A 10,299-nucleotide genomic window follows, 5' to 3' on the forward strand; every position below is an offset into this window, starting at 1 on the left:
GTCTCCTGTCATTCTCCTGCTTGGTGCCGCCTGGTGAGCCCGTGTCTCCACCCCCGCCGCATTCGCATTCCTGTCGTGCTGGCTCACTTACCCAGTCCTCCACATCTCTCACCGTTTGCCTGCTCGTTCCCATTCGCACTACATGCACAGTCAGCGCACGGCCATCAAGCGTCCGAAGAGCACCTATCTGGTGTCCCTGACCCTCCTGGCGCCCCAAAACTCTGTCCCCTCGGCCGCTACTCGATCAGCTCTAGCCCTGTCGCTCTTCCAAGCCACCATTATCCATCGTATCTGCCGCTATTTGTGCGACAGCGCTCGCGAAGGGCCCTGCTTTGGGAACCACATTCTCAGCTGGTGTCCCTTACCAACAACCTCCACACACCTTTGTTGTTTCCCGCGCGAAAAGCGCACCGCTCTGCCGACAAACGCGAAGCCTTGCCATTCCTTGGCATCCGTCCCTTCCCCGTTCCTCCGCTCCTCTTCCGCTGTTCCGTTTCATGTCCAACCACAACGGCAGCAGCAGGGGCATTCGTCCCATACACTTAGCCCGCTGTTGAAACTGCCGATGAAGTTTTGCGGCCACCCTGTCGCGGACCCGGCGCCAAAGCGGACTGCTCCTAGGCAACTCCTGCCTTAGCATTATCTCGCTGGTCATCAACCTTCATCATTCTCCTCAAAAAAAAAAAAAATCGCACTGCTTCCACACGATTAACCCCTCTGGCTCGTGTTCCTCGCCTTCCTACTCAATCCCGGCCCCTCTAAACCTTCCACCGATCCCATTTGAGTCCTCCATCGCGTCCGAGCCTTGAGAGTCTCGGTTTCTGGCACCGTTGACCTCCTCCGAATGTACTGTCGCCATTGGTGCAACAAGCATGCAAGATGGCCCGTGTAGGCCCATTTCTGCGGCTCCAACCTCAGCATAAGCTCCCTCGTTATCCAGAACCACTCACCGTCGCTGTTCGTCGCTGTTCCCGCGCCCAGCTCAGACCATGGCGCCAAATCGCATTGCCTTTGTGATTCCTCCTCCATTCCTCTGCTTCTACTCCTCAAACCGTACCTCCTATCGATTCCATCCAAGCGTCATATCGCTCCCCAGCCGTTCGAATTGTCATCTTGGGCACCATTACCCGGGTGGTTGTCCGCGCAGAACGGCAAGATGGTAGACGGAAGCAAAAGATGACATGTGACCCGGGCGTAACGACGATCACAATTGACCGCCCGAAAGCGACCGAAACATGCCGATTCTCCACCCTCACTCGAGCAACTATGCACACTGCTATTCCATGAATTAAAACAATATCACCCCACATGCGCATCTTGGCTTTGGCCTGACTCGAACGAGCTCGACGTAAAACAGCTCCCTCGACATCTCTAACTACAGTCCCACGACCATATGCTTGCTTGTGTAGTACTCAGCTGCGATATCTTCCCCTTCTTTCACACCATTTGGGCTCAATTGTCCAGCCACTTCCTCCGATCTGGATCAACCTTCTCATCTGCATTCGCACTGTTCGCCGATTCGCAGGCCAATCGAGTGCCTGGTGAGGCAGTGGTGCAGTTGCTTTAGGACTTCCTGGTTGGAAAAGTTTCCAGACTTGATGAAGTCTACTACTTATTTTCTCTGTTCCCTTTGTTGCTTATATTTTTATCTAGTGACTAGGGACAGTCATATTTTCAGTTGGGAGGAGGTGACGAGCCGCCGAGGCTCGTCAGCCGTGCTTAGTCAGCATTGATTCAGATATGCTGTCTTTCCGGGCTCCTCTTGCAGTTATGTTCCTCAGTTCCTGGTTCCTGTTCCTCCTATTGAGTTGTCTCCTATATGCTTTAGTATAAAAGGCATGTAGTAGAATAGTTATGATTATCATATTCCTTTCCTTATCCTTCTCTTTCTCTTGAGCTTTTAGCTCTAGTTGCTGTTGGAGCCCTTTGAGGGACTCTGGCATTTTCTTGTCTTTTCTCACTGGTGTGAGAAAGAACAAAAAAAGCAAGAGCCCTTCAAACTGCTCTAACTGCAACCAAAGGCTACAGCACAACTAGAGAGGGAGAAGAAAAAGGAATATGATGATCATAACTACTCTACTACATGCCTTTTTATACTAAAAGCATACAGGAGAGAACTCAATACCAGGAACAGGAACTAGGAACAAGTCCGGAAAGGCAGGACCGATGGATCAATGCTGACTAATCAGCCTGATGAGCCTCGGCGGCTCGTTAAGGTCTGGGCAGTGTCACAGGTGAGGTCCCAGGGCAACTGTTGGGAGGGCGTTGACAGATCGGTGATTGTACGGGCAATTGTATTACTTACCGCAGCTATATACTATTATCAGCAATCAACAAAGTTACTAGAATAAATCTATGCACCAGAGTTCGATTCCTTATTAGAGGAAGTCCAGCACTATAAAACGGTGAAGGCAAGTTAACATGCATAGCTAAAGCCTGCAACAGGTCAATCCACAGCTAACAACAATGAATAACTGTTATTATAAGTGACCAGAGGATTATTAAAAGAAACACAATGAAAGCTAAAAACATACCATGTCAGCAGCATTGTCCACCTCCATCTCAACAACCTCACTATAGTTCGAGGTGGAATCAGGGACGGAGCTGAAATGCAAAGTAGCAGCGGAGGTGATGCCCTAGTGCAAGCAGGCGACTGAACAGAGCCCTCGTCATTTAGACTGATAACAATAGCCTTGCTCAACACGCAAGGAGCGCAGGAATATCCAGGCCCTTTCACGATCTGCAGAAAATAGTTAATAATAGCTTAAAAATGGTGGCAGAAAGTCGAACCTGCAGGGGACAACCACGACGGTTGGGAGTACTCTTCCTATATTTTAGATATTGATTCTGGCAAGATGGTGTATTGTAGACAGCCGTGATCAATTTGTCTCCACGCCCGAAGCTGGCCAGCTGCACCAGTTGTGTTGCACTGGTTGAGGCGCATATTGATCTCAGTATTGAGGTGCCGCAATGCCAACGTGTCTGCATCTAGATTGTTGTGAGAAACAAAGTCTATGTTGTGGACAAAGACATTATAGGAGCCCTAGAGAAGCATAGGATCATCAGCAATGTGATGAGCGTAGCTGAAGTGTTGGTTCTAAAACTATTAAGAAACTAAGAAAGACCAGGGAAAGAGACAACACAGACTCATTCCTAGTGCTCACTATCAAGGTGAGGATTGCGAGCCACAGCATCTTTGGAAACCGGGTCCACATTAAACTTCAACAAGGCCACAAGCTATTTACAAATAACTATAGGCATGGAGCAAGTCAATGGGTTCCACAATTCTGCAGGAGGCGAGGGGAGAGATTAAATTTTGAGGTTGGAAGATATAGTAGTTGTGAGAAGATTAGAGAGTGAACATCAGCTAAGAGGGTTAACAAGTTGATGGGGACCACTTAGTAAAAAGCCTGGCTTTCATATGGCTAGCAGAAGCCCTGGATTTACCTAAGTTATTTTCTAAGTCCCAGTTCCATATAAGTTACACTTTACGGAACTGGGACAGTTAGGAAGTTCTAAAAGAGGGAGACCTACTATAAGGCTGATATATCACCACACGTTTTTAAGAAGGTAATTCTTCACAACTTAAGACACAGGGAAGCGGGTGGAGAGAAGAGAAGAACTATGCATTCATTTGGAACTAGAGTACAGCCCAGGCAGGAATGAGGGCGCTGATGACAGTCTCATGTAAGCTAGACTACCGTCTACGATATGTAGCTAAAAAGAATATCCAAACTGCTACATGCTGCTGTAAAACAACTAGCATACTCAACAGTACCTAGTGCTACTGCATTTTTACGTGCAGCAAAGGTGGGTGCCTATACTTTTTAATGATAATTATAAAGGTAAATGACATTCTACTTAAGGCAGCTCGTAATATAGCACTTGATATTGTCAAACAAATTTAGCATACTGCTTAGGAATAAGGTCTCAATGCATTTAGTAAGACAAGCATGAATGCATTTTATTGCTGGAAGTACACTGCACTACTTCATCCCGACAATAATGCCAGCTAGTTTCAATGTTGCCAACTAAAGAAATGGTCTGCTATAGATAAGTTCAATTTTGCATATGCAGAATAGGGAATAGTTATCCGAACAGAACCGAATGCCTTCTGATACAACCATCTTACTGTGGTGTTTATGTACTCATACTGGTGATTAGGATATTTAAACCTGATAAAATTCATGGGACGGTTCTACCTCATGCTTCAACCTATGCAACCAGTCTATCCCGGGGGGTATTCATACTACCATTCACAAAAAAGATGTCCTGGCTGCCACTCAAATAAAAGATGCTCAACGTAGCTACAGCTCATGTAAAAAATACTAGAATATTATGCATTAGGAATGAAGGATAAATGTTTCTACAACTCAAAAAAAATATAATTGAGTGGAGACAAAAGTTTGAGCAATGGTATAACATCTTTGTGAGATTGTGATATTTTTTGCGAGATCTGATCATTTTGTGAGCGATGTATTGAATTTACAAATGGGCCCACATAGTCTTCTGTTTAGGAAAGAACATTACAAAAACTAAAGGGAATGAACATTTATGAGTTATCCAGTGTGCCCCTGTTTGATAGCAGAGCATTTCGTAGGTACAGCAGAGACAAGTTGTGTCAGGGGAACCTCCCTTTCGGCCCGGAGAGGCGTCCGATTCCGGTTCCGACTCCGGTCCGGCCCTCCATCTCGCCTGCACAATCACCGATCCGTCAACGCCCTCCCGACAGTCGCCCTGGGACCTCGCCTGCGACGCCGCCCAAGCCTTCTGTGCCCAACAGCGGCAGCTACCGACAAGCAGTATATAGTCAGCTCCCTAGCAGGCGGACCCTTAGAGTTTCTTCTCTTTGGATCCTCCCCTGCTAGGACCTTGATCTCAGGCCTCCAGGGTTGCCCTTACAAGTTGGTCCTTGTAATAAATATTCCGCAAGTGGCTGGTTAACTACAGGATACAGAGAAAAAACATTCTACGGCAAACTCAAATACTATAAAGCCTCCAGCGCAGTGTCGAACCGCCACCCCCCAACCCCGACCCCAGGGTAGAGAGCCATTTTAATTTTGCGACAGGCTTCCGCGATCTGCGCACTGCACACGCGCGATGCCCGCAAACTACGCGGCGCCGGCGAACGGTACCCGCTGACACACCGCGGGTTTGTCGCGTCCCGATTCACGGCATCGACAGCGCCAGCGCCAGATCACCGGGACCCGGGAATCGGGAGGATCGGATCGGCTGATCGGCGCCTGACGCCGGCGCCAAAGCCAAACACTGCCGATGGGCATTTCCCCTTGGGTGGGGGGGGTGTTTGTCTCGTCCGCGGCGGCACAGCGCACAGCGCACAAGTTGAGACGCCCTCTGGCTCTTCGCGGGCTGGGCTGGGCGACCAGCGATCACGGGTGAGCGATCAGGGATCAGGGGTGTGTGACCATCAGATCAGTCACGGCCTCGACTCTCAATCGCGCCACCAGCATTTGCACACCGGCGACGACAACGGTCACCCTGAAACACGGCTTGGGCCCCCGGGCGCCTACGCGGCAACGCGACAATATATGTACCCCTCGTGCGCTGGGTCCCCCTTCCCTCCCTTCCCTTCTCCCCCCCTCCGCTTTTTTTCGTTCGGGCTAGCCCTTTCTCCCCTTCCCCTTCTTCTTCCCTCTTCTTCGTTCCGGCGCGCTAGCCCGCCCGCTCGCTCCGTCCGCGCCAGCCGCAGGACCTTCCTTCCCCCTTCCCCCAAAACAACTTTTTTCTTCACCGACCCCTTTTTTTCACGACAACATGCGTTTCCCCGTCGCCGCGCTCCTCGCGGCGCTCTTCGCGCTCGAGGCCGCCGCTGCGCCCATCGCGTTCATGGCCGGTGCCGGTGCCGCGGAGGGCGACCTTGTGGCCCGCCAGGCGAAGAAGGCCGCCGCCAAGCCCAAGGCCGCGCCCAAACCCGTGCGTGGCTGTGTTCCTTCTTGTTGGGAGGGTTGCTGACTGGACAACGTAGGCCGCGCCGAAGCCCGCTGCGAAGAAGGCTGCGGCCCCCGCGAAAAAGGCCGCTGCTGCGCCCAAGAAGGACGCAAAGGCGCCGGCCGCTAAGAAGGCCGCTAAGGCCCCTGCTGCTAAGAAAGATGCTAAGGCCCCCGCTGCTAAGAAGGATGCTAAGGCCCCCGCCGCTAAGAAAGACGCTAAAGCCGTGCGTCGTTGTCTGACCAGTTTCATTCGTCTAACGCGTTCCGTAGCCCGCCAAAGCCGCCAAGAAGGACGCGAAAGCGCCCGCTGCTAAGAAAGACGCCAAGGCCGCGAAGAAGGACGCCAAAGCTCCTGCTGCGAAGAAGGATGCTAAGACCCCCGCTGCTAAGAAGGATGCCAAAGCCGTGCGTCGTCGTCTTACCCCGTTCCATCAGGCTAATGCGCTCTGCAGCCCGCCAAAGCCGCCAAGAAGGACGCCAAAACCCCTGCTGCTAAGAAAGACGCCAAAGCGCCCGCCGTTAAGAAGAACGCGAAGGACGCCAAGGCCGTGCGTCGTCGTCGTCTTACCCATTTTTCATTCCCCTAACGTTCCGCAGCCCGCTAAAGCCGCCAAGAAGGACGCCAAAGCCGTGCGTCATAGTCTTTCCCCCCCGTTTCATCCGTCCAACGAGCCCGTAGCCCGCCAAAGCCGCAAAGAAGGATGCTAAGACCCCTGCTGCTAAGAAGGACGCCAAGGCCGTTCGTCGTCATCGTCTTGCCAGTTTCATTCGTCTAACGCCTTCCACAGCCCGCCAAAGCCGCCAAGAAGGACGCTAAGGCTCCCGCCGCCAAGAAAGACGCCAAAGCTCCCGCCGCGAAGAAGAACGCCAAGGACGCCAAAGCTGTGCGTGCCCCTCTTACCCAGTCCCATTCCCCTAACGTCCGTCCCCCAGGCGCCCAAGGTCGCTGCTAAGAAGGGCGATGCCAAGAAGGGTGCTGCCAAGGTGCGTTGAGCCGCCGTTGTTATTCTCTGCGAAGCTGACTATCGGGGTAGGCCGCCAAGAAGGATGCCAAAGCGCCCGCTGCTAAGAAAGACGCCAAGGCCGCCAAAGCCGCGAAGAAGGACGTGAAAGCGCCCGCTGCCAAGAAGGACGCAAAGGCCGCCAAAGCTGCCAAGAAAGACGCGAAGGCCCCCGCCGCAAAGAAAAACGCCAAGGACGCCAAAGCCTCGAAAGCCGTCAAATCCGCTGCCCCCAAGGCCTCGAAGGCTGCCAAAGCCCCCAAGGCCGCGAAGTCCGCTGTCGCTAAGGACGCGAAGGCAGCCAAGGGCAAGGCCGCTAAGGATGCGAAGGCAGTCAAGGGCAAGGCCGCTAAGGATGCCAAAGCGGTAAAGGGCAAGGCTGCCAAGGACGCCAAAGCCGCCAAGGGCAAGGCCGCTAAGGATGCCAAAGCCGCCAAGGGCAAGGCTGCTAAGGCTGCTAAGGGCGCGAAGGCGTCGAAGGCTGCCAAGTCCGCCGTCGCAAAGGCTACCAAGTCCGCCAAAGCTGCCAAGGCCGCCAAATCCGCCGTCGCGAAGGACGCTAAGGCCGCAAAGGGCAAGGCGTCCAAGGCCGCCAAAGCCACCAAGTCCGCGAAAGCTGCGAAGGCTACCAAGTCGGCGAAAGCTGCGAAGGCGAGCAAGGCCGCTAAGGCTTCCAAGGCCGCGAAGTCGGCACGTGCGTCCACAGGTGAGTCGTATCCGCTTTCGCGTTGGAGATGAAGGCTAACGCGTGTTACCAGCTGTCAACACCGCTGCGCCCACTGACCCCGCCGCCGCCGCGTCTGCTGCTCCCCCGGCCATCACCGAGCCCCCCGTCGACCCCAACGCCGCTGCTGCTGGTGCCGCTGCCGGCGCTGCTGTTCCCCCTGTTGACCCCGCTGCCGGTGCTCTCCCCCCTGTTGACCCCGCGACCGGTGCCGGTGCCGCCATCGACAACGCTGCTGGCGCGATCGGCGCTGGGATCGGCGCTGGTGCTATTGACCCCATCGTCGGTGCTGGAGCTGGCGTCGACACTGGGCTCGGCGCTGGGATCGGAGCCGGCGCTGTTGACCCCACGATAGGAGCGGGTGCGGTTGTTGACCCCGTTGGTGGTGCCGGTGTTGTAGACACTGGCGCTGTCGCCGCGCCCCCCGTTGACACTGGCGCTGGTGTCGTGGACGCCGGCGCCGCTGCTGGAATCGGAGCTGGTGCTGGAGCTGGTGTTGTCGACACTGGCGCTGCTGCGGCCGCTCCTCCCGCTGCCGTTGACACTGGCGCTGTCGCTGCTCCCCCCGCTGCTGCCCCCGTCGATACTGCCCCGATTGACAACGCACCCATCGACACTGCTCCCATTGACGTCGCTCCAGTTGACACTGCTCCCATTGACGTCGCCCCCATCGACACTGCCCCCATTGACGTCGAACCCGTTGACGTCGAACCCGTTGACGTTACCCCAGTTGACGTCGCCCCAGTTGACACTGGCGCTGATGTCGTTGCTCCTCCCCCCGCTCCCGCTGCCCCCGCCCCGGCCAAGAACACCAAGGCCGCGGCCCCCAAGGTGAACACCGGCGCTAACACCGGCGCCGCCGCTCCCGCGTTCCCCGACCCGACGTTCCCCGACCCCACTTTCAACGACCCCGCCTTCAACGACCCCGCGTTCAACGACCCGACCTTCGGCGTCGGAGCTGGCGCTGGCGTCGGCGCTGATGTTGCGACTGGCACCGGCTCGACCGCAGCCAAGATCGGCGGCGCGATCGGCGGTGTTATCAGCAACGCGGGCAAGGGCATCATCGACGGCATCATCAACGGCGGTGGTGTCGGGCTCGGCCTGAACGGCGCGGGCGTCAACACTGGCAACGCCATCGGAAACGCGATCGGCGGCATCATCGGCGGTGCTGGAGTTGGCTCCGGCGTCGGTGTCGGTTCTGGCATCGTTGACCCCAACGCTGGACTCGGCGTTGGTGGTGGATTCGATAACACCGGCCTCGGCGCTGGTATCGGCGCGGGCATTGACAACACCGGCCTCGGTGCTGGTGTCGGCGCTGGAATCGACAACATCGGCGCTGGAGCTGGAGCTGGCACTGTCGGCACTGGTGCGATCGCCGGTGGCGGAAACGTCGTTGACATCAACATCAACAACAACGCTGGTGCGGACGTTACCGTCGATGGTGATGCGACTGTCATCAACAACGCCGGTGCTGGCGAGCCTGGCATCGACGGAACTGTCGCTGGCGAGACTGGCATCGACGGGACTGTCACTGGTGTTGAGGGCGAGCAGGTCGTTGATGGCGAACAGATCGTTGACGGAGAGCAGATCGTTGATGGCGAGCAAGTCGTTGACGGCGAGCAGGCTGGTGTCGAGGGCGAGGAGATCACCCCCATCGACAACGCTGCTGCTGCTGGCGACGCGACCGGCGTCGAAGGCGAAGCTGGCGTCGAAGGCGAGGCTGTTGTTGAGGGTGAAGCCGAGATCACCGGCGATGAGCAGATCGTCGGGGGCGAAGCGCTCCCAGAGTCCATCGAGGACGTCACCGCCATCAACAACGCGTCCAACAACGCCATCGCCATCGGCGAACCCTCCCCCGTCGTTGAGGGCGAGCCTGCCCCGGTTGAGGGTGAGGAGCTGACCGAGATCACCGGCGATGAGCAGATCGTCGACGAGGCTGGCGCTGTCGAGGGCGAGGTCGTCGAGGGCGAAGCGCTCCCCGAGTCCATCGAGGACGTCAACGCCATCAACAACGCGTCGAACAACGCCATCGCCATCGGCGAGCCGTCCCCCGTCGCTGAGGGCGAGCCTGCCCCCGTCGAGGGCGAGGAGCTCACCGAGGAGGTCGTTGATGAGGCTGGGTGAGTGTGCCGTTTCTCTGTTTTGCTTGCGCTAACCCAACCGCAGCGCTGACGAGATCGTCGACGAGTCTGAGATCGTCGATGAGGAAATGTGCGTCCCTTTCCTTGCTTGATTTGCTGTTTGCTGACGGGATCACAGCGTCGAGCCCGAAGTCGTCGAGCCCGAGGTCGTCGCGCGCGCCTACTCGCGTTTCTTCCGCTTCTAAGTAGCATAGTCGTCTAGCATCGCATAGCATTTGATACGCATACTTTGTTCTCTATACCTTGCATCTAATTTCTCCTTTTCTCTCTCTCTTCTGCTTTTCAGAGTGAGCAGAGAGGCCCCTCCGGTCTGCAGACGCAGGCAATCTGGTTGCGAAGATGGCCGCCCGTTCGCCGCGGGCCCACGCGCCTTTCTGAAGATAGATTTGGAGCTTTTTGGCTGCTCGTTCCTTGCGGCATAGCTCGCGTACATCATTCCTCATAATCCCCACACCTACCAGGGCCCTGATATATTATATCTG

The 10,299-nt window shown here is 55.6% G+C and overlaps 1 protein-coding gene across 1 annotated transcript; it reads left to right on the forward strand.

Moving 5' to 3' along the window:
- Positions 1-5,775: 5,775 nt before the first annotated feature.
- Positions 5,776-10,002, forward strand: MIND_01338100 (uncharacterized protein; the record flags this gene model as incomplete). The annotated part of the gene is made up of 12 exons (XM_037369826.1): positions 5,776-5,934; positions 5,987-6,175; positions 6,222-6,356; positions 6,404-6,499; positions 6,549-6,581; positions 6,631-6,690; positions 6,740-6,835; positions 6,885-6,935; positions 6,986-7,658; positions 7,711-9,796; positions 9,843-9,887; positions 9,936-10,002. The coding sequence occupies 12 exons, from the start codon at positions 5,776-5,778 to the stop codon at positions 10,000-10,002; spliced, it is 3,690 nt and encodes a 1,229-aa protein (XP_037213822.1).
- Between the last annotated feature and the right edge of the window lie 297 nt (positions 10,003-10,299).

The sequence above is a fragment of the Mycena indigotica genome, assembly GCF_014461135.1.
Source record: "Mycena indigotica strain 171206Taipei chromosome Unknown Mind.scaff0015, whole genome shotgun sequence".
Classification (NCBI taxonomy): Eukaryota; Fungi; Basidiomycota; class Agaricomycetes; order Agaricales; family Mycenaceae; genus Mycena; species Mycena indigotica.